Here is a 24,722-nt window from a genome sequence, read left to right on the forward strand (position 1 = left end):
TTGGCAAGGAAGTGATTTTGCAGCACTGGACTTTTAGCGCTCTGTATTCTCTCATGCCACACAACTTATGGTGTACATTACTCCTCTTTTTTTCCCTCATGTTTTTTAGCCGCCCGGAGTAAAGGCCCAGATCTAATTCTCTTTGTTCTTCCTTCTTGGTGATGACACAAACCAAAATGGCTCCTCTTTGATTTGTGGAAGGATCAGAAAGAAAGTTTTTTTCTCTCAAGGTTGATTAATTAACTTTGGTCTTATTGTTGCCTGTTAGTTCCGAATTGTCCAATAGAGGGTATGTGTGCTCTTCAGATGTACTTATGTCTCTGGACTGATCATCGCCTACTTTTAGGGAACTAGGCAGCTATATTTCTTTTGAATTGGTTTCTCTTAACTCACTGTTGTGTCTGTTCCTTCTATTGAAATATGTGACCAAAATTGGGAGTTTTCATGCATGTGGATGGAAATGAAAAGTGTACATTGATGTTCTTATGTGTGTGAATTGCAATGCGTTGTTGTAAAAAGATAGCCTTTCTGTAGGTCAAAGGATCACTGCCTTCCTCCTCTAAGGTGGTTGCTCTTTTTCAATGGGTTCATTAAAGCTTGACCCCTCGCCTGTCACACTAGACTTATTTGACTGCCGAAAAGACCCTTGACTCCACAGCTGTACGAAACTCCTGTTTTCCCTCCTTTTTATGCTTTAACCCATTTGCACTGTCGTTGGCATCTTTCACATCCACACTAAGCACCTTTTAGTCGGCGCGCAGACTCGAATATATCTTGAATGTAATCCAAACCTATGGAGATAGAATAGTGCCAAAAGAAGTGAGGTTGTAAAATGAAAATTATCCCTGTAAAATGACCAATTTTAACTAAAAAACACATGTATTTCCAAATTTTGCGTTGTAAAATAAACATGAAAAAAACTCGAAGGAATAAATTGTTCTACAAGTTTTTTTTCTGTTTGCAAGTATATCTTTTTTGTTCTACAGGTGTTTTTTCTTCACTACGGGTTAGAAATGACCAATTACATGTGCACAAGTTTTGTCACATTCTTGTCGAATTTTATGAGCCAAAAAAGATACTCGTAACCTAGTTTTAAAATTAAAAAAATACCCGTAAAATGACTAATTTTAACTTGTAAAACAAAAAAACAACAACTTGTATTTCCAAATTTTGCGTTGTGAAATAAACATGAAAAAAACAATGTAAAAAAATTTTCTACAAGTGTTTTTTTTTTTTCGTTTACAAGTGATTTTTTTGTTCTACGGGTGTTTTTTTTTTTTTTTTTTTTTTTTTTTTTTTTTTTGCTACAGGTTAAAAACCACCAATTACAACCTCACGGGTTTTGTCTCCCCCTTGTCGCGTTTTCAGAGACAAAAGTCACTTCTAACCGCAGACGAAAAAAACTACTTGTACATCGAAATAATCTGTTGTGAAACACAAACACAAAAATATAATTCCAAGTCGTGGTAAAAAAAAAAAGACGTTAAGAACACAATCTAGTGAATAGTTCTTCGGGTGTTTTTTCTTTAACCCTTGTGCCGAATATTACATTATATGTAATTTTTTGATGGTTTTTGTTTTTACATCAAAGAGAAAGCATAGGAAAGAAACACTACGAATGTTAAATATATAAGAACAGGCAGACGTTCCAAATGCAACTTTGCCATCATTTCTAAACCTTTGCATTAAGTAGCCAAAGAATTTGAATGCACTTGACTCGAAATTACAAAATATGTAACCATTGACTACCATTATAATTCATAAATTTGGATTTATTGTACACCTGACGTGTTTTCGTGATTTTCGTATCAATCCTTTCAACGACGGTCAAATAACATGTGAGACGGATATAGAGTGTATTTACACCCCTAACCCTGCAGGTGGCGCAAGAGACCACTAAATAATTTTGCATGCAAACTCCATACTCTTTAAAAGGTGGATTTTCCGCTACTTTGGTATTGCCATGCTTGCTGATGGCTGCTCACACTTGGTCGTGAAGAACTATTCACTAGATTGTGTTCTTAACGTCTGTTTTTGACCACGACTTGGAATGATATTTTTGTGTTTGTTTTACAACAGATTATTTCGATGTACAAGTAGTTTTTTTCGTCTGTGATTACAAGTGACTTTTGTCTCTGAAAACACGACAAGGGGAGACAAAACTCGTGAGGTTGTAATTGGCGGTTTTTAACCTGTAGCAAAGAAAAAACACCCGTAGAACAAAAAAAATCACTTGTAAATGAAAAAAAAAAACACTTGTAGAATTTTTTTTTTTACATTGTTTTTTTTTTCATGTTTATATCACAACGCAAAATTTGGAAATACAAGTTGATTTTTTGTTTTACAAGTTAAAATTAGTCATTTTACAGGTATTTCTTTAATTTTAAAACTAGGTTACGAGTATCTTTTTTGGTTCATAAAACTGGACAAGAATGTGACAAAACTTGTGAACTTAACCTGTAGTGAAGAAGAACACCTGTAGGAAAAAATAATCACTTGTAAACGGAAAAAAACACTTGTAGAATTTTTTTTTTTTTTTTTTTACATTGTTTTTTTTTTCATGTGTATTTCACAACGCAAAATTTGGAAATACAAGTTGGGTTTTTTTGTTTTACAAGTTAAAATGAGTCATTTTACAGGTTTTTTTTTAAATTTTATTTTAAAACTAGGTTACGAGTATCTTTTTTGGCTCATAAAACTCGAGAAGAATGTGACAAAACTTGTGCACTTGTAATTGGTAATTTTTAACCCGTAGTGAAGAAAAAACACCTGTAGAACAAAAAAAAAAAATACTTGCAAACAGAAAAAAACAACTTGTAGAACAATTTATTCCTTCGAGTTTTCATGTTTATTTTACAACGCAAAATTTGGAAATACAAGTGTTTTTTAGTTAAAATTGGTCATTTTACAGGGATAATTTTCATTTTACAACCTCACTTCTTTTGGCACTATTCTATCTCCATACAAACCCACTCACTCGCTACTTTTTGTGATAATGGTGAAGTTTTGCATACAAATATTAGTGTGGCTGTAAAAATGTCCAAAAATGCTGAAATGCGCATGCCAAGCCAGTAGGTGGCAATGTTACTGGGAAAAAAAACACTGAAAGATAGCTGAAACAGTCTGTTAATGTGTTTAAAATTTTATATAAAAATAATATATTGAATGCATCAACAATCTAGTCAATTTCCCCTATCAACGCTTTGATGGGGGAAATAATTTGTTCAGAGGCCTAAACTGTGTCTAGCATCTACTTGCTAATTTGAGATTGATATATTAGTTTTTATTCTAAAGTAGTGAAGGTTTGAATCACGTCATGACATAAACAACAACAGTAAGAAAATGCAGCAAGCAAATCTTGGACTGCCTTGTTTGTTTGCTCTTTTCATATATTTCCTCATAAGTACCGTACTTCCTCGCTCAGCGAGTAGTATAAAAACTGACACTCTGGAGTGAGAGGTGTGGATGGTTGCAGAACTTATAAGTGTTCTATTTTCATCAGTTTTTCTCTCTTGGCCTGTAAGCTACATTGAGCTTTATTCAGAAAGGCATATTGTTTTCATAATCGACCCTCCCATGTTTACAGGAGGTGCATAGAGCAAATTTGGTGCAATTCAGACGTTTCAAACATTTCCCGTAATCACAGCTTTATAAATGTACCAATCTGCAGCTGTTCTTACCTTTGCTGCTTAGATAAAGTGAAATTGCCACACATTGCAACACTGTCTAATCATAAAAGTGAGACATTTACCATTAAAATGTCTTAATGTAAATAAGGTAAAATGGTAAATTTGTTACCTCAGAGTAATGTAGACACAATTGAAATCGTCTATCGCCGAATTTTGTGAATTTTCTATTCATGTCATGGTTTTGTTTTCTGTCATTAATGAAAAACCCACAGGATTTAGTTATTATTTTTCTTGGGTCAACGATAAAACAATGTATAGGTTTCACTAGACATATGCCAACCCTCAACAAAGTCTCAGCTAACCTTCACACTTTCCTGTTTAAGTTCTGCTAGTTCCGCTGATCATAAAATATTTTTACCTGCATGATAACAATACTAGTGGGCTGAAACGAGGACAGCTTAGTGAATTGTCAGTCTCAGTCTTTGTTGCAATATTGTTATGTCCAATAATGGGTAGGTAGCAGTTTTTATTAATCATAATGCATCCCATCATGACACGTGTTTTATGATATTGTGTTGTAGCATTTGTTAAAGTTGGCTGGCTACAGTATAGCTGTACTGTTATCAAAGTGTGGAATTGGTTAAAAATGAGATAGGTGACATGGTCACTTACAAAATATGCAAGTCTATCCTTTAGAATAATAAAAGTTTATCCAAAAGACGCTATATGTACTGGCGTTGTACATTGTGCTTACATGATAACAAAACTCTCAGCAACTTAGATGTTGTTTATTTTGCGATTTTTCAACCTTCAATTTATTAACGCTTGATGCTTACTCAATTTTGAGAGATGTGCTTTTTATTTGACAACTACATCATGTAGCGTGGAATGAGTGTTCTTGTCTTGTTCGTGCAGTACATTCACCTCCTCAGAGAAATATAAAACTACCACCTCCTTACTTTCTGCAACTCAACTACCACTAACTCACCGCCGCCCCCGTTGCCTGACTACCCCCTCCTCACAAGAGTGGCTGTTGTCACCTAAACTCCACATGGTGAACTCAGCCTCTAAATTTAGGTTGTTAGTAAAGTGTAGTCAAGCAGCGCCCGTTGCGTCAGTTAGCCACCATTATTTGGCCAGTGTCGCTTCGCCTGCTTCAACCTGACCTGGTTTGCCACAACTGTTGGTGCCATAATCAACATTACAAATGATCTGACAAACATTTCGCTACAGCCAGCACCAGAGGGGTTAATAGCAGTCACTCAGCATGCAGGAGCTGTGGCGGGCGGGCAGGCGGTGCAATGCAGAGGATGACCTCTGACCCTGCTGGAAAGGAATGTGGAAGCTCTTTCATCCAGGACAGAAACCAAAGACACCCAGGCGGAAAGTGGTCTTTCAATGCTGCTTTCAGCTATCCTGATTAGGGGAAGTGAGTGGTGCTTCCAGCAATGGTACAGCCACAAATGTCGAAGCCATTTTCGATGCAGAAAAAGAAAAGCAAAAATCTGTTTTGAATTTCTTGGAATGTAAAATCAAGAGTCGATCAACATACGTGACAACTCAGTCAGAATGGTGATATCAGCGATGGTAAATACAGCTGTATCTGTCCATGTGAATAACATTACCGTATGTGTGTTAACCTCATGTTTAAATAAGTGTCCAAATCCTTCATTTTAATTGTTACTAAGAATTAACTAAAGAATAGCAACAACAACAAAAAACTTTAGAAAACTAAAAACTATAAGAAAGGGTGCTGTGTCCCTTTGGCCCTCTGTGAGCATGACGTTGCGCCTGAGCAAAAGTTTGGCAACACTCTTTGGCCATGCCTCCCACCTCTACAGCCTGTGATCAGCTGGTTCTCCTCACACTGACTCAGCATTGAAATATTTAGAAATAATATTAGAGGCATTAAATGGTGCAAGAGAGGGATGATGATTTTAAAAATATTAATTTTATAATATTCTGTCAGGTCATGCAGTTTCAAGGTATGCATACAGTCTATGACAAAGAGTGTTATGTTTAGAGTACATACTTAAATACATTTAGGTAACGAAAAAATGTCTACACAACCAACTTGCACCAGATCTTTTGCCCGGGTTGCATGAATTAAATAACTGAGTTTTGGTTCATTTCTGGGTTAAACAGCAACTCCAGAAATTTTGATGCTTCTTCCTTTTTGCAGTACTGTATGTTTTAACCACCTTGATTGTTGCTTAGCACACAGAAATTCAGGGTTTCATTTTCACTAGGCTTTATCTACAAAGTATGGTGACCATATCTGCCAAGCTGGGTAATAGATGACTGCTAGCAGCATGTAGGGACTGGAATAATGGCAGTGACGAGAATGACTTGTTGGTAGAAAAAGAATGTCATCACTTTGTGGTAAGCTAAATATGAATTTAACATTGACTACCCTGTTTTTGACAAATGGTTAAAATTAGTCCACAGTAATATAAGGATAGATCGCAGAAATCACTCTACTGCAATTATGTTTTGAAGTACGTATCTTGCCGCGTTTTCTATAGATAATTCGCCTACCAATGGTTTGAGCCTTGGATGGGGTGAACGATTGATTGAACGACATTTAAGTCCCGTTTCTCAAGCTCAAAAGTGTACACAAGAGCACAACTTCAGCATGTTTGAAGAAACATTTCTGTACATGTGCAACAAGCTGCGTTGGAGCGATAAAGAGGAACACATACTATCGTGTTAAGGGTGTTACTGTTCATTGATTCCATGGATGAATAAAGCTTTTTTTATTCTCTTTGTTTATAAGATGTCATAGTGTCACACTTTGTACGGTAACACTTTATTTGACAGTGGGGTCATAAGACTGTCACAGGACTGTCATAATTATGACATGACACTGTCATGAGCATTAATGAATGCTCATTAAAGATGTCATTAAGTATCATCTGGCAAATTATATCACTAACTCCATTTATGTCCAGTCCACATCTACATCCACATAATTGGCAGGATGACACTTAATGAATTTTGTCGTAAGCATTCATTAATGCTCATGACAGTGTCATGTCATAATTATGACAGTCTTATGAAAAGTCATTTGAACCCACTGTCAAATAACGTGTTATCCTTTACGCTAGAGAGAAAACCAATATTAATTAACAAAATATATATTACTGCAAGACTTTCCCATTGTGGTATTCTTGAAGAGACATTACTTATATGAGTAATACAAGCCACATGAAAGATGAAGTAGATAACTGGAACGTAGTTGATATAATTAGTATTTAAACTGGTAGTCACTAAATATATATAATATTTATTTTTTTGTTTCTTCATTTTTCCTCAGAGCGAGCTGGAAAACATCTTATTTCCAGACTGCTCCTCTCCAATTATAGGGAGAAACATAGTGTGCACATCTTCTTTGTTAACAAAACAACAACACCAAGAAATGACAATTCTATTTTGGCCAATCAACCAAAGGCAGTGATGGCGAATCTGAGTAGGCAAGTTGGCCCGCATGGAACATCGACAAAAGGGAAACAGAGGTAACACTTTACAATTAGGGTCCCTTAATTAACATTAGTTAATGCATTTTTAGACAATAACTCATGTTTAGGCAACATTACAATAATGAATATAATTGCTTATCTAACATTTATTAGTATATTTGTTAACATGAATTAATGCATTAGCTAATGCATTAGTTAATGCATTAACACATGATAAAATATGTGTTAACTAAGGCTTATGCATTAGTTAATGCATAACCAGACAGTACCTAATGGTTTGGTAAAATTAAAAAAATATATAGGGTTAGGTTTTAGGGTTTAGAGTTTATTAACTTAGCATTTATAATTTCTTAGTTAAGGGACACATGTGCTACACTTTACAATACAGGTCCAAAAAACATTCAGTAATGGTTAATTAAGGTTAAGTAATACTTATGAAGTACGTTCACGTGAAATAATACCATACTTAAGGTTAGGTTAGCAGCACCCAAGGACTCACAGAGCAATGTTTCTCATTTTAAAATAACACAATCAATTACTAGTACCAGTATACATTAATAACTATTTATTAATGCATTAATGTATATGTAAATTAATGTTAAGTAATGTATTATATATATTATATATTATAACCTAACCTTAAATATGGTATCATTTCACGTGAACGTACCTCATAAGTATTATTTAACCTTAATTAACCATTACTGAATGTTTTTTGGACCCTTATTGTAAAGTGTAGCACATGTGTCCCTAACTAAGAAATTATAAATGCTTAAGTTAACAAACCCTGAACCCTAACCCTATATATGCCTATATATATTTTTAATTTTACCAAACTATTAGTTACTGTCTGGTTATGCATGAACTAATGCATTGACTAATGCATTAACTAATGCATTAACTAATGCATTAACTAATTTTAATTAATATATTAATAAATGTTAGATAAGCAATTATATTATTGTAATGTTATTTAAACATTATTGTCTTAAAATGCATTAACTAATTCATTAACTCATGTTAATATATTAATAACTGTTAGATAAGGGATTAAATGAATCATTGTCATGTTACTTAAACATGAGTTATTGTCTAAAAATGCATTAACTAATGTTAATTAAGGGACCCTTATTGTAAAGTGTTACCGAAACAGAGAATTGTCACGCATTTTAAGCATACGATCCGCAACTTGGCAGTGGAAACACTTCAAATGTTATTATGTACTACCCAATCTGCATCAGACCGCTCGGTGAAAACGCGGCTTTGTATTTGATTCTGATGCAGCATCATCAGTAAGTGAACAAATATACAGTGTCAATTTTTGTCAAAAATGTCGGCTGGTAGCTATATATGAGTATGAAGGTGAAAAATCTGTTGTTGGATTGGCAGATAATGTGTACGTTAAAATCAGTTAACAATTTGAAACCTCTAATTCGGTATTCGAGGGGTATATGTATATGCACTTTTCCGAAGAGAAAACATTAATTCCGAGTTTCAGACTAAAACCCAAATGAAGAATAAAATTGAAAAAGCATTAACGTTATCAGAACATTGCCGGTGGGGGTACTGTATAGTGAATGCTCCAATGTTATGTGTGTCTGTAGGGGGTTTGCATGCGCGTGCTCGCATTCAGGCATTTGCACATGTGTGTGTGCTTTGGCATGTTTATGTGTGAAATGCTGTACGATCCTTGCTACAGTATGTGTGCTGCATGTTGCTGTTTTGGGGCGGTGTGACACGGCATGGTTCAGGCCAGGAATGTGCGACGTGGGTAGGCTGCAACAATGGAGCCAGGCTCCCTGAGGGTGGTCAATGGGATGGGTGTCACCCCACTGCACCTCCCCTGCTGGGTGATGACCACCGCACAATGCTACAGCTGTCAGGTCCTCTTTACCACCACTGTAAACACATACACAGACAAAGACAAGCGCGTACACACGTGGCATAACATTTGCAACACACAAAATTACATAAACATGTAACGGTCCTCTTTGAAAAAAAAAAAAAAAATCTAGCATTATTAGTATATCTTGCCTGTGTGTGCTGTGTAGAGTATGCATTCAGTGGTACATTGAGAGACGGGTTTAATTTGTTCCATTAACACGTATGCAACTCAAAATAATCGTAATCCATCTTTGTTGAAAGGCTATTAATCTGTCCCGAAGAAATTGTAGAGGAAACAATGTCACTACATGAATAGTTTCCATTTAATGCATCTTACAAAAAAAAAAAGTTAATTTCTGGGAATCTTAATATCTTGGCTCAAATTTGACATCTTTTCATTGTTCAAAAAAAGCTAGTATTATACGAGTAGTATAACAGCTAGTATTACACTGGCTGAATAGGGAATGTGATTTAAACTGCAGCATGGTCCTCTAGCTTTTTAATTGGAAAAATTTTATACCTAGAAACTTATTATGTAAAAGCTCACATATATAGTAGAAAATAGTGTAGGCTTTAAAATTTTTAAATTGACCCTAAAAAGTTTATTATAAATTTTTTTTTTTACTCCAAATTATGTATGACTTCACTGTAAAAACTGTATTTTTTTTTTTCTTGACGCAATTATGATCATTTCATTTCTGATATTGTGTAACATCGCCTTCTAGTGGTCAAGTTATAGCAAGTGTGTCAGCCCACCCAATGGGACAACCAACCCCACTCTCCTCTATCTTATGCAGGATTTAACTTAAAATGGCATGACAGAAATTAAAAAAACGGAAATATCTTATTTAACCTAGCAATCAGTCAGTTGTGGTCTCATGCCCCGCATTTATAAAAAACGAAGGTTTATAGGGAGAGACAGAAACGACATCAACAGAATTTAATACGCATCCTACATGACAACAGGTAGCTTTATAGTACAGAACAACTCACCAATAAGGCAGGATGAGGAAAACAGTGTTAGTGAACAGGTTGTGCTATTAATGTGAAGGAAACTAATAACGATAGCAATCACCTGCTTCAGTTGGTGAGTTGACCTCTCAATTTATTGTTTGCGAGTCAAAGCAAAACAAAAAAAGGCCAAACAGCGACCGTTAAATAATAATAATTTTTTTTAAAAATTTAAAAAAAGACGACAAACTCATACGTCATTCCAGGAAAAGTGGTTGTGGTGGCAAAATTACAGAGGAAGTGTTAATTTGCACAAAACACAGAAAGAAAGTTCTTGGCCGAACTGAAAACTGAATATTGGAAACACTTGGCCAAAAACTGAAAGACTGAATAATTCGCTTTTATACAATTCATTTCTTGTTTATTTTTTTTTTGTAATTATTTCATTATTATTTTCCTATTAATGCCCTTTGCCTTGGCCTATTTGTTTGTTTTTATTTATTTATTTATTTATTTAACGATCAGGCGGAAATAAAATATGGTCCCTGTTCACAAGACCGCAAACATCTTTGAAAATGGCTTGAGAAACTTAGTCTAAAAGGTGCAGATTTCAAAACCCGTTGGGAGGGTGCGTGCCTGACAGCAGTGAGTATTTTGTGGCACATCGTCCTGGTGCCGGCGTCATCGTAGCATTCTGTTCGGTGGACGTCATGGCTGAAGGAACCTTGATATATGCGCTTTTTTGGAAGTTAGGGACACTGGAAAATTGGGTCTCACGCCTCCAGTTGCTAAGCTAAATAAGATCTCGATGTACGTTTGTGTGGAAATGTGGATCACAACAACAGCTAGAGTTGCCAACAGTCCCGGATTGCGCAGGACATCCTGGAATTTAGAACGTTCTGATTTGGTACAAATCAGGACTTCCTAATCTGGGACCGTCGGCTACCCTAACGATTACAAAAAACTATTCAGTTTTCGCCGGAACTTGTAAAGGTCCTCACAAGGCGATTACACTCTCTCCCTTAAAATAAGATTCGAGATCCAGGCGAGTGGACCAAGTCCGAGCGGTGACGAAGCCAAGCAAAGTTGCTCCCAGTCGGATTAAACGGCGACTGGCTGGCAAAAGGGGTGGAGGTCGTGAAAAAAAGGACAAGAGGAAGTGGTCGTACAATAAGATTATTGTACTAAACCAGAGCAAATGCACATGTATGCATTTAAGTACTACTTTCTTTGTATACTGCTTGCTTGATTAAACTCCAAACTACTCATGCACGGGCTCAAATGCACTGTCCTCGATGTGACGCGGGACATCAATGGAAAGCATCTTCTGAACGAGCGTTCAGCAGGGATAAAGCAAATGTATTTTTTATTGTTTTAATATTGATGATTTTGGCAAAAAGGTCAAGAAAAACCAAAAATCCCTATCTCAAATAAATTGCATATCATGAAAAGCACTCTAAAGAAGCTACTAACCAAATCATCTGAATCAACAAATTAACTCAAAACACCTTCGAAAGATTCCTGAGGCTTTTAAAAACTCCCAGCCTGGTTCATTACTCAAAACCGCAATCATGGGCAAGACTGCCGACCTGACTGCTGTCCAGAAGGCCATCATTGACACCCTCAAGCAAGAGGCTAAGACACAGAAAGAAATTTCTGAGTGAATGGCTGTTCCCAGAGTGCTGTATGAAGGCACCTCAGTGGGAAGTCTGTGGGAAGGAAAAAGTGTGGCAGGAAACGCTGCACAACCAGAAGAGGTGACCGCACCCTGAGAAAGATTGTGGAGAAGGGCCGATTCCAGACCTTTGGGGGACCTGCCGAAACGGTGGACTGAGTCTCGAGTAGAAACATCCAGACCCATCGTGCACAGGCGTGTGCTGGAAATAGCAGAAGCGCCCGACCTGGGCTACAGAGAAGCAGCACTGGACTGTTGCTCAGTGATCCAAAGTACTTTTTTCAGATGAAAGATAATTTTGCATGTCATTCGGAAATCAAGGTGCCAGAGTTTGGCGGAAGACTGGGGAGAAGGAAACGCCAAAATGCCTGAAGTCCAGTGTCAAGTACCCACAGTCAGTGATGGTCTAGGGTGCCATATCAGCTGTTGGTGTTGGTCTACTGTGTTTTCTCAACGGCAGGGTCAATGCAGCTAGCTATCAGGAGATTTTGGAGCACTTCATGCTTCCATCTGCTGAAAAGCTTTATGGAGATGATGATTTCATTTTTCAGCACGATCTGGCATCTGCTCACAGTGCCAAAACCGCTGGTAAATGGTTTACTGACCATAGCATTACTGTGCTCAATTGGCCTGCCAACTCTCCTGACCATAGAGAACCTGTTGGATATTGTGAAGAGGAAGTTGAGAGACACCAGACCCAACACTGTGAATGAGCTTAAGGCCGCTACCGAAGCATCCTGGGCCTCCATAACACCTCAGCAGTGCCACAGGCTGATTTCCTCCATGCCACGCCACACTGAAGCAGTCATTTCTGCAAAAGGATTCCCGACCAAGTTTTGAGTGCATAGCTGATATAATTAATTGAAGGTTAACTTTTTTTTTGTATTAAAAACACTTTTTTGTATTGGTCGGATGAAATTTGCTCATTTTTTTTAGATAGGGATTTTTGTTTTTTCTTGACTTTTTTGCCAAAATCATCAATTTTAAAACAATTCAAGGCTTGAAGGCTTCAGTTGTGTGTAATGAATCTAAAATATATGAAAGTCTAATGTTTATCAGTAGATTACAGAAAATAATGAACTTTATCACAATATGCTAATTTTTTTTAGAAGGACTAGTACTTTCAAACCACGGGTCACGGACATGTTGGCTGTGTGCCAGTAGTGTTGCTTCTTGCCGTGTTTTTATTGTGTGATCACAGGAGGACTACGGTTTTCACACTATTCAGTGGTAAACTTCCGGTCTTTTAACCGAAAATGCAATTTTAGCTATTTTCGGCCAAAGGTTTTTGACGCCAAATTTTCGGTCACATCTCTAAGAAATACTCTAGGCATGGTTGAGTTTGTGCATGTACAGTGCTTGACAAATACATTAGACTACCACTACTTCCGACTTCCCTCAGAAGCCAAACCATCCAGCACCATGAAATGTCTCAACGTGTATGTGAATGTCTGTATTTTCTATACAAGTATGCACTATCCTCCTCTGCAGAGATGCAGGTTATGGGAGTGGCGAACTTGCCAAAGAGTTACAAAAACACATTTCTGTGGATTCATATGAAATAAAGTGTTTGTGTGTTGTGTACACCAGATCATGGTATGCACAGGAATATAAAGTCGTATTTGTCTACATGTAAACATCCAAAGCATCTGTAAAAACACTTGCAAATTCCATCCACCATGTTAGGTGTCATTCTTAACTCTTTGACCTCTTACACAGAAAGTGTGTATGTGTGTGAGTACGCATTCTGAACCACGTGTTTACGTGGCTCCAAGTACACGCTCAGGGGTCACATAACCCTGCCATTATTGTGTCCGCTCAACCTTGGACTTCACTGTAGTGTTAGTAGCAGAGGGCACAGAGGGCACCTGGGCTGCATGAAGGAATGTGTAATGTGAGGGAGTGAGATTGGTGGCGTTAAAAATGGACAGCTAACCTTTTCTGCAACTTGTGTTTTTATTTGAAGTGTGTATACATTTTTGTCAGATTTCTTGTTTTGATTTTCTACCTGGAGGCCGTGTGTGTGTGTTTCAGGATCCTCATCCACTTACACAAGGACATGTACATGCACATTTACAAACACGGTCATGATCTGAAGCTATACACAATTACACTTAAGATCCAGATAATGCTACATTTGGTCCTCAACTACTTAATGGAATTCCGTGGCCATAAGAACACTCTTGATTATATCATCACACTTGTCATCTGGCACCCCCTAGTGAATAAAAGTAGGACTCGCTGGTTTGGACCCAAAGGGTCAGGGTCAAAGACCTGCAACAGAAAATGGCAATCACTTGCAGATTTTCAGACAAATGAAAAAAAAAAACTAAGGCAGAGAGTGTTTTTGAACAATTCTGATTGGCTTACAAGAAAAGCAGTAAGGCAGGATGATGCAGCAGTTGTAGGAGTTTAACATACTGTACTAGTATATGACTTAGGCATTTATGTTATTAGCAGTGTTGTTAATAACGGCGTTACAATATAACGGCGTTAGTAACGGCGTTATTTTTTTCAGTAATGAGTAATCTAATTAATTACTTTTCTCATCTTGGCAACGCCGTTACCGTTACTGAGGCGGGAAAGGCGTGCGTTACTATGCGTTACTAAGTTGGTTGAATAAAAAAAAGTCTGAGAGAAACGGACTCACGGGGACGAGAGCAGAGCAGGAGTGGGGAAGACGCCGTTCCAACCGCGATGCTAGGTGGCTCCAATAATACCTGACTGCAGCCGTAGCCGACAAACTACGCCCACATGACACGGTAGATATCATATTATAGAACTAGATGCAAATGACAGACACTGCTGCACTGCCAACATGTTTTAAGGACTACATGCGTTTGTAAACAGCCGCCATCTTAAAGCAGTAGACCTCTCAGGAAGGCCCTGATGTAGAGATCCTTCCTAGCGAACCTAAGTAATTTTTTTAAATCTAAAATGCTCCTAAATCGGCAAAATCTTAACTTAAATCTATCTTTAAATGATGAAACAGTTTTAAAACTTACACATGTTTAAAGTAGACAGAAGGCAACTAATGCAATAACGGGAGAAATTTTAACAACTTTAACGATTGATTCACAACTTTAAATGACTTCCACACATAGCAAAGGTTACTAGCTAGTTATCGCAATACCCTTGTGTCTAGTTAAGTGGAGGGTAAAGAATTGGGCTAGGGCCAATTGTCCCCCAAACACTTTAAGCTTCACATTGTGTGACCTGTGTGTTTTTTTTTTTGTTTTTTTTTTGAGGAAAAAAAAAAAATCACTAGTTACTTTGCCAAGTAACTAATTACTCTTACATTCAGGTAACTGAGTTACTAACGCAATTACTTTTTGGGAGAAGTAATTTGTAACTGTAATTAATTACTTTTTTAAAGTAAAATTAACAACACTGCATGGCACTAAATGCGTTAGTAGACAGCCGCCATCTTAAAGCAGTAGACTTTTTAGGACGGCTCTGTTGTAGAGAACCTTCCTAGCGAACCTAAGTAACTTTTTATCTAAAATACTTCTAAATCGGCAAAATCTTGACTTGAATCTATCTTTAAATGATGAAACAGTTTTAAAACTTTCATATGTCGAAAGTCGAGAGAAGGGAAGAAATGCAATAATGGGAGCAATTTTAACAACTTTTAACAGTTGATCCAGGGTAAAGGGTAAATTGGGGGTAAAGAATTGGGCTCGGGCCAATTGTACCAAAAACCTTCACAAAAAACTTCACATAGTGTGGCCAATGTTTTTTTTTTTGTTTTTTTTTTTGAGGGGGAAAAAAAAAAAAGTAATTATCACCAATTACTTTGCCAAGTAACTAATTACTCTTACATTCAGGTAATTGAGTTACTAACGCAATTACTTTTTGGGAGAAGTAATTTGTAACTATAATTAATTACTTTTTTTCAGTAAGATTAACAACACTGGTTATTAGGCTAACGATATTTATAATTTGGAGTTTCCAATCAACTTACCATGCATGTTTCAGGACGTGGTAGGAAACTAGAGTACATGGAGTATCCGCTATGATGAGATTTTAGATTCAATTCAAAATTTTCTTTAAATTATGCATCGGTGCCCAAATCAATATGTAAAGGAACATTTATCTATAGTATATTATTATAAATCTACATTTACGCAGAACTCAACTTTGTGTTTTGTTTCCTCACAGAGTCAAGATGCAGAAGAGTATTTGGCACTCGCCGCCAAGCGTGGCTGTTGGAACTGGGTGAGGAAGAGACTTAAAAGGAGAAGTGAAACAAATGTCAAGTTAATAAAGACGAGCACCTGGAATAGTAAGTAGGACACTTTATATTTGAACAAATACTGGAGATTCAGTCACAGTGGCAGGGATGCAAATTGATGTCATTATCTAAAACTAATGAAATGTTTTCTTCTTCCTGAGGTGTTTGTAGTAGAAAATATTTGAGAAGCACTGCATTACGTTTAAGTTCATGTATTTTTAATTGAACATTTTTGCCTTTTATGCTGTGTTTTGTGTTTTGTTTTGTTTTGGTCATGATCTTGGTACTTGGAGAGCTGAGTATGTTTTTCTTTTGGGTGGTATGTGGTGTTAAAAGTTTGAGAAACTCCGACCTAGAAAGATCTCAATACCAAGACTCCGACAGAGAGGTACCGCCACCTTTTTGGCCATTAAATGACCAAATGTGTAGTGGCCCATCCAACATTTTGAAACTATCCTACTAGTATAATTGGTGTTAAACACATCCTCGCATTGATTGATCTGAGACTGTTTCATGTGCCTGCTAGATAATGCTGATTATTAATCATGGAGTAAAGATGAGCTTAGCAGTTAACACTTTAATTTCTCTGCGTTAAAAAACACACTCAAAAACTAAAACGATTGAAGCTACTGCCAGTTTTAAAAAAAAATTTTTTTTTTTAATAGGTTTATTGTGATAAGGCCGCAGTGCTACCTCAACTTACACTTTCAAGTCGTGTCGCTTGGAAGTTTTTGTCAAAAAGTACAAGCAGTCTTTTTGAACGAAACAAACATAAGAATACGCGATACGAGACTTCATAATATATTGACGGGACATGGGGTGCGGGGCCGATTAAAAGCGGGCCTATCTATGTCAAAGCTGACTGAGTGGAAACACAGACAAAGGGCGATATAGGTTGAAAGTTCTTGTGACTAAATGCTTACATCCCTGAATTCTTTATAGATATGGACGTAAAACAGTCTCGATTCATGGTTAAAAAAAAAAAAAACTGGGCATTTATTTTACGTATATAATGTCAAATGTGCTGCTAGTCTTTAAACCACTGTGGTGCCGCCTGATCACCACAAGGAGCTTTTTACGTTGAATTTTTTGGGAATAAATGCTTAAATCCCTGAATTATTTATAGATATGGACGTAAATCAGTCTTGATTCTTGGTTAAAAGCAAAAAAAATGGGCAGTTAGCATTTATTTTTACGTGACTACTGTATTGCTAATTATGACGCCAATGCTGTAGCAGTTTATTTTTCCCATAGATTTTTTTTTTCACAACGTTTCAAAATGCATGCATGGTACGAAAAATATAATAATTGCCTTGAATCCTCGAACAAATCACTCCTGAGAAAATCCTTCCTGTTTGTATGCAGTACAGCTTTAGTACTTTTTCAACCTAAATCCGGCGTTGGAGAATAACTGCGACCGACTTCGACCTACTGAAGCAAAGTTTCTGATGAGTGTGACCCGTCAATATCATTATGAAGTCTATATAAAAAATAAGAAAAATAATTCATGAATCCTGTTCATTTCTTTGCTTTTCTTTTTATGTTTTCACACAATAACATTTTCATTCATTATTAAAAACACAAAAACTGTAATGTTAATTCTAATAGAACTAGTTTCACTGGAAAACATTGATTTAATATGCCAGTAATTGAGTTACACAATTGGTGATGGACGTAATCAAACTTAAACTCAAGATCACTCTGTTTTTAGTTGCCCTAACTGGATGGAATTGAAACATGTTGTAATGTTGAGGCCGATATTTGGGAAAATACAGCTATATGTTGTCTTGCACCCTTTTTGAATTCTTTATTCATTATACGTTGTAGTCCCTGAACGGAAGTTCAATCGCCACACTCTCAGGAGCCTGTGAGCTGAGTGTAGGGGGTTCCTGTGGCTTGCTCAGGGGAACCTTAACAGTTATCATTTTACAGACTAGCATCTGTCCTTGTGTCCTACTTCAGATTCTCAATGTTACTACGAGATCAGTCAAGCTTCTTCTGAGCCGCCACTTCACCATCCGCCTGTCTGCGGGGCCCGATCTTCCAACTTTGAACCTGAAAGACAGGGGAGCCCCAAGTGGATTTTCATGGCAGCGGCACTCTAGGGCTGCCATGGCAGCTGCTGCCGCCGATGCCTCACACCGTATTACCGCACTGACGCCGGAGGAAGAGGGACGACGGTCCACCGTCAAGTTGTTTGGTAGCGCCGGCCCGCTGCCACACACAGAGCGAGAGAGGGGGAAAGAAGAGGAAGAAGAGGTGGGAAGAGGAAACGAGTGTTTACTGTGCGGGGCTCTATTCGCCTCTCAGGAGAAGCTCCGGCTCCACGCATTGAGCCACACGGGAGAAAAACCCTTCCACTGCTCACAGCCACACTGCCCCAAGGCCTTCAGCTCCAAATACAAACTCTTCAGGTACTTGACCGTTAGTTCATGATAGATGGACAGTATACAAACAATAGTCATAAATGATCCTCGCATTGTTCTTTAGCGCACTCTCGCTTTTGTTTTTAACACAGTTTTTCTTGCACACGCTCACGTTTGTGTTATAGGATCAAGATCATATGATCTACTTGGTCAATAAATTTTCATACGTGTTATTTTCAGTCGATAGAAATGGCCCCTGTTCTAGCACAATGCACAAAGTACTAAGAGGAAGAGCAACGCGAAGCCATCCAATTATTACGGTCAGAAGGTGCATCTGGGTTTGATATTCACAGGAAGCTTTTAGCACAATATGGAACTACTAAATAGATCAGCATATGAATAGACTTGAAAACTTTAAATGAGGCCGGACAAGGGTGACACAAACTGGTGGAGTAAGACGTCCATCACAGGGATAGACAATGATGGAAATTAGCCATTGGCCCCACTAACAAAGCCACTGCCCACGTCAACGCGTCATATTGATCCCAATAATCACGAAAAAGAACAATTTGCTGGAATAATATTAATAACATTTTTTAAAGTAGATTTAATCAAAAGTGCACCAAAACGGTGCAAAAACATGAACCTAGTGCGAGTTTTTGCACTAAAATGATGTTTATAATTTTTATTATTTTTTGTGTAACATCGTTGTGGGGTTGGCCTTTACCTATTTTCAACTTTACGGGGTGCACCAACCCGGAACACGATTAACCTAACCAGATACACAAATAAACCCAAACTGACTCCACTGACCACTTACACATGTTTTAATGTTTTCGGGTAATAAACTCACACACACACACACAAAACAAAACAAAAAAATTCTTGGGACCTCCAAGGGGGGGCAGGCCTACTGTGGGACAGCCCCGTGCCTGGGCAAAGCTTTTCTCTCTTCCCCTTACTGCCCTCTGGAAGTCTCCCTCAGCTCAGTTGTCATGGCAACAATTTAGAAGTCAAAGAGATTTTCAAGACCGTCGTGATCACGATACTATTTTCTCCTTAGTCGCCTAGATGAATCATCACATTATGTTCATACCATAGGTTTCATACTCGTTAAATTTTCTCGAACATGCTCGTCTGCATATATGGGCATTGATCTGCATCTGAATCTTTTTTGTCTCATTGTAGCCGAGTTAATTCCAGCGGTCTCGCCACTGTTGCTAAAACTTTCTCTCCCTTTTCTTAATCTAATTTTTTTTAAATTTTAATTTAATTGTGTTATGTTTTCAGTTTAGTTTAGCTATTTGCAGCTTCCAAGTTGATAATTACGATGTTTGCTTTTTCGTCTCTTTTCACTTCACTTCATTTCTGACGTCACTTTTCGTCTCACTGCGAAGAAAGAGGAAGTGACGATAGGCCCGCCATGATATTTACGTCATCAGCCATCATGCTGTAACCCGTGAATTTATCACCTTCTTTCACGCACACCGCTTCCCGGGAAAGTCCAGGACATTATACTAAGACGTGACCCGTGAAATGTCCGCTTAATCTCCGTGTCAGTCGACCTGGGAAATTGTTTTTACACATAAGGGCTACCCATTTAAATCCCGCGATTTTCACGGTATTTTGTTGTGTGTGAAAGGGGCTCAAGGTTGTCTTTGATCGGGATAGTGTAACGTCACCAAAACACGGAACCACTGGGAATTAATGTGAAATAAGATTTTTTTTTTTTTTTTTTTTTTTTAAATCAACACATTATTTGTACTGGACCCTGCGGGCCACTGGTTAGAGCATTCTGGTGGCCCTGACGGTTTTAAAAGTACATCCAGGCCACCGGGCCATTATTATCGTCGACCCCTGCATCAAGCTTTACCACTGACGAAAAGACAAATGTTTCTATTACTGGCATTACTATTGATGACTTAGCACACTCTTATATTAATCATTGCTCAGCCCATTAAATCAAAATTTTAAAAATCATTGTGCTAAAAGGAAAACCAATAGTGCACTATAGAATATACAGAGAATTCTTGACTCGTCCTCAGACATAAAAAGATACGATTAATTAATTTTTAAGCTGTGATTAACTCAATTAAAAATTTTGTTCGTTTGACAGCCCTACTTTTAATATTATTCCCATTTGTAATGTAAACCAATTTGGTCTTGTTCAGTTTTATAGAGTACTTTAGTTAACTTAAATTTGATACATATTCAGTTCAACGTTTATTTATTAGGGAATTTAGGCCATATGGACCATCACTAATTGTATTGAAAGATTGCAATTGAAATAAATAAATACATAAATAAATAAAGGTCCAATGCAGCAATGTCACAGATGCAATCGCTCCTGACCTGTTCATCTCATTTGATTATTTGCAGGCATATGGCCACACACTCTCCACAGAAGACCCACCAGTGCTCATTCTGTGAGAAAATGTTCCACCGTAAGGACCATCTGAAGAACCACCTGCAGACCCACGACCCCAATAAGGAGGCTTTCAAGTGTGAGGAGTGTGGCAAGCACTACAGCACCAAGCTGGGGTACAAGCGCCACGTGGCCATGCACTCAGCCACAGCAGGAGACCTCACCTGTAAAGTTTGCATGCAGAGGTATGAGAGCACACCCATCCTCCTGGAACACCTCAAAAGCCACTCGGGGAAATCGTCTGGTGGTGCCAAGGAGAAGAAACACCCGTGTGACCACTGCGACCGCCGTTTCTACACGCGGAAGGACGTGCGGCGACACATGGTGGTGCACACTGGTCGAAAGGACTTCCTGTGTCAGTACTGTGCCCAGCGCTTTGGCAGGAAGGACCACTTGACGCGTCACGTGAAGAAAAGCCACTCGCAGGAGCTGTTGAAGATCAAGACCGAACCTCCAGATATGCTGGGCCTCCTCGCCTCAGGGTCGCCTCCTTGTTCCGTGAAGGAGGAACTCAGCCCCATGATGTGCAGCGTGGCTTCTAATAAGGACCCCATGATGGGAAAGTCTTTTCCAAGTGGGGCTCCCTTTCCCATCGGCGTGTACAACCCCCACCACCTTCAGGCCATGTCAAACTCTGGGGTAAACCACCCTCACCCGCCCCTGATGTCCACGTCCCTCTCTGTTGGCATGGGTTGCCACATGGAGTCCACTGGATCCCTGCACCCACACTCCCATCACCACCATCACCACCACCACCATCACCACCATTCCCCTCCGGTGCCCCTGCCTCACCACCAACCTTCAGTCCCCCAGCAGCAGCACCACTCCCAGCAAGCCCCGAAATACCAGCTGGGATCTACCTCATACCTGCTGGACAAACCCTTAAAGGTGGAGATGGAAAGCTTCCTCATGGATTTGCAGAGTGGTTTGCCGGGCCCGCTTCCCTCGGCAGAGCCTCACGCTGCTGTTTCACCCTCCAAGGATGGAATAGAGCCTCCCGCCAGCCTTGCAGAAGAACTTTGCGGGGATTCTCTGCTGTCCAAGAGCCCTGCAGTGATTGCCGAGTCTTTGTCTGCTGCTAACATGGACTTTTCCCACTTGCTGGGTTTTCTCCCGCTCAACCTCCCTCCGTACAGTGCCCCCATGAGCACAGGAGGACTGGTGATGGGCTACACCTCGTCTACGACCTCCTCCTCTTCCTCATCTCTGCACGCTGCTGAGCCTCACTCAGCAGCAGCCGCCATGGCACCTCTTACCTCTTTGCAACCACAACCTCAGGAGCACCAGAGCTCCAGCGGGGGTCTTGGACTTGGACCCCTGCACCCTCTTCCACCAGTATTCAGCTCCAGCCTTAGTACCACCACACTGCCTCGCTTCCACCAGGCCTTTCAGTGAGAGTGTTGGTTTAGATTAAAACATGAGCAGATGATGCATTCAAAAGAAGAAACGAAAGAACAAACACTTTGTTGCCTTAAATGAAAGCACACAAAAGATTTTGATGAATCCTTAAAAGGAAATGGAAAGGCCCATTTTTGGTGGGAGGGGGGTTGAATAGTAAAAAGAAGCAGCTTCTATTTGGGATTTTTTTTTGCCCATTTTCCTATAGATTTAATAATGTATAACCCTTATTTTTTCTTCCGTTGCCATTTATGTCCCTTTATATTTGCATCCCCTTATTTAGTAGTGTAGCAAGCAGAATCAGTAGGCCAAAAGGCGTGGTACTGCTTATTTTTCTCAAGCAATAATAGAACAAAGAAATTTATAAAATTTTAGTGACAATTATCTTTATTGTTGTGACCGAGAACAGAATATAGTTTGAAGTGGATATTTTTGTATTGCTTACTTTTTTCCCCCCAAAACCGTTATACAATGTCTATTCAGAGTCCATAATTTACCTCAAACGTTCTCCCATCCGCACAAATGCGACCCTTCTGGAGGGAAAAAATTAAAAATGAAAACTGCTCTACTGCCCTTTTATTGCTTGGCGAACGTTAAAGTCAGGATTAAATGGAGATCAGATAAAGCATGTGGCATTTTAGCTGGGGAGCAAAGAGAAATGTGAAAAGTGTTGGTTTAAAAATGATACGTTTTTCTTTTTGGACAACTTTTCTTCAAGAGAAGCACTTTGTTGTTTTAGCAGAAGGCACTTCATTGTTAGGAATCCGCTTTGTTTCAGTCCTCATGGTTCTACTATTGAGGTTGTAAGTTGTAACACCGAGAACTAACTTTCTTCACATCTTCACATTTGTGTGGAGAATTCTTATCTGCCCCACAAAAGAGGCTGTTCTTGCAAATATTTCCTAGGATTTTGTAGGGAAAAACAAATGTGTTTTTTTTCTCAGACAAACATTAGGACTTTATTATTATTGTTTGTTGTTTACCAAACAAGGGGCCCTATTTTCGTACGCTGTCAAAATGCGAGTGCGCGAGGCAAAGGAGTGTCTTAGATCAAGGTTTAGTAATTTCATGCACAGGAGCAAAAGGGCACAATGCGGCTGAATATAGGAGTGAACACTGCCGATTCGCAGCCAAATAGGTGGGATTCCTTGTATTTCCTTCAAGAGCAGTGGACGGGAGGTGAAACTGCGACACACGCTTGACATGAGGACGTAGACTCGTAGAGTTTTTAATCACCAACATCCTGACGATACAACACGATATAGATTCTTTGGACAATGAAACAATATTTGCCGATATTGCAAAGCCTGCTACAATTCGATTCAAATTGAAGGCCTTTGACCTATTTAACACATTACGTATTATGTACACATTTAAGAAAATGAATACTACCTAGTCAAAACTTTGCCTGGCACGGCCAGACTGTTCTCCCTGTATTTTTCAAACACTGAGAGAAAAGTTTGGGAACCAGCCCATTAACGGCCTCTCGAGCAGGTACAAAATCAATCGACAAATCGGATTCGTTTATATGCGTGACGTGTTCTTAACGAGCAACGTCACTCTTGCGCGTCGGAAGTCGTCTCCACAACAACACAGATGGTGAACAGGAGAGCCGAGAATATGTTCAAATCCACGGTAAAATCAGTTTTAAATTACCAAAAACACATCGACACGAGTCATTGACAACAGTCTGTCTTGCGCTAGCCATGGTGAATAAACTCCGTTCTCCTCGTATGTTTACTTCCGCGCGCAAGTCCCTCATCCTGCCCTCATCGTTTTACTAACGTCTGCCCGTCGCTGATTGGTCCACTCCGCTGTCTGTTTGCTGTGGCTTGCTCCGCCCTGGAAATTGTATCCGCTTAATGGTGGCCAGACTCAATAGCTGGAACAGCGGTGAGTCTGGTGTACCAGGCAAGTCAAAACTTTCTTTTATCCCAGACAATAGTAGGTGATTTAATTACCTGACATTTCTTGGCGAACACTCCTACCTTTGTCCGAGGGTCACTGGTGTTGGTGTGACGCGTCTTTATCAGCTGATGGATGAAGGCGTTACTCGCCTGTCAGATTGACAGGCGAGTCACGCCCTCTGCTAACCATTCACTCTTCCATGATGCTGTTCCAAGTCTTAGAGAGCATGTACTCCTCCGTTCGTCCCTGTTACAGTATATGGTCGTCGGGCCCCGCTTGCGGATCTTTCAATGGCCTCCCTGATACAGCGCTGATGTTTGTTTTCTTCGACCTGGAACAGCATCCAGTGACCCTGTGATGAAGGCGGAAATGTTCGCCGAAACATGTCAGGTGATTAAATTACCTACTATTGGCTGGGATAAAAGAAAAGTTTTGACTAATCTATACGTGTAGGCAAAATGAACTCAATACAACAATGAATTCTACCTAAACCAATAAAACATACGAATCAGTTTTGATGTTTTTGGCAGGAGTTTTGCTAAAAAAAAAAAATCTGAAATTTAAATAAAATGGCATATCTAAATGATGACGATATTAATCATTGTTTTGACTGATTTCGATTCGATTGTGCTTGACAAGTCGATATATTTATCCATATCCTACCAAGAAGAACATTGAAGCACATGAATTTAACGAGTGAAATCATCTGGAGACTGTCACTTGGGCTAGGTTCATACTGAGGGTCTTAATGCACGAATCCCATTTTTTCGTGT

The 24,722-nt window shown here is 38.9% G+C and overlaps 1 protein-coding gene across 1 annotated transcript in view; it reads left to right on the forward strand.

Moving 5' to 3' along the window:
- plagl2 (pleiomorphic adenoma gene-like 2) overlaps window positions 1-23,956 on the forward strand; it is an 85,267-nt gene extending 61,311 nt beyond the window's left edge. Inside the window, exons 2-4 of the mRNA XM_057830511.1 lie at window positions 15,780-15,903; window positions 17,815-18,266; window positions 20,598-23,956. Of these exons, the coding sequence (XP_057686494.1) occupies window positions 17,965-18,266; window positions 20,598-22,038 (1,743 nt within the window). The 5' untranslated portion in view covers window positions 15,780-15,903; window positions 17,815-17,964 and the 3' untranslated portion in view covers window positions 22,039-23,956. The remainder of the gene's footprint in view (window positions 1-15,779; window positions 15,904-17,814; window positions 18,267-20,597) is intronic.
- The last annotated feature ends 766 nt before the right edge of the window (window positions 23,957-24,722 follow it).

This window comes from Corythoichthys intestinalis, chromosome 2 (assembly GCF_030265065.1).
Source record: "Corythoichthys intestinalis isolate RoL2023-P3 chromosome 2, ASM3026506v1, whole genome shotgun sequence".
Taxonomy (NCBI): Eukaryota; Metazoa; Chordata; class Actinopteri; order Syngnathiformes; family Syngnathidae; genus Corythoichthys; species Corythoichthys intestinalis.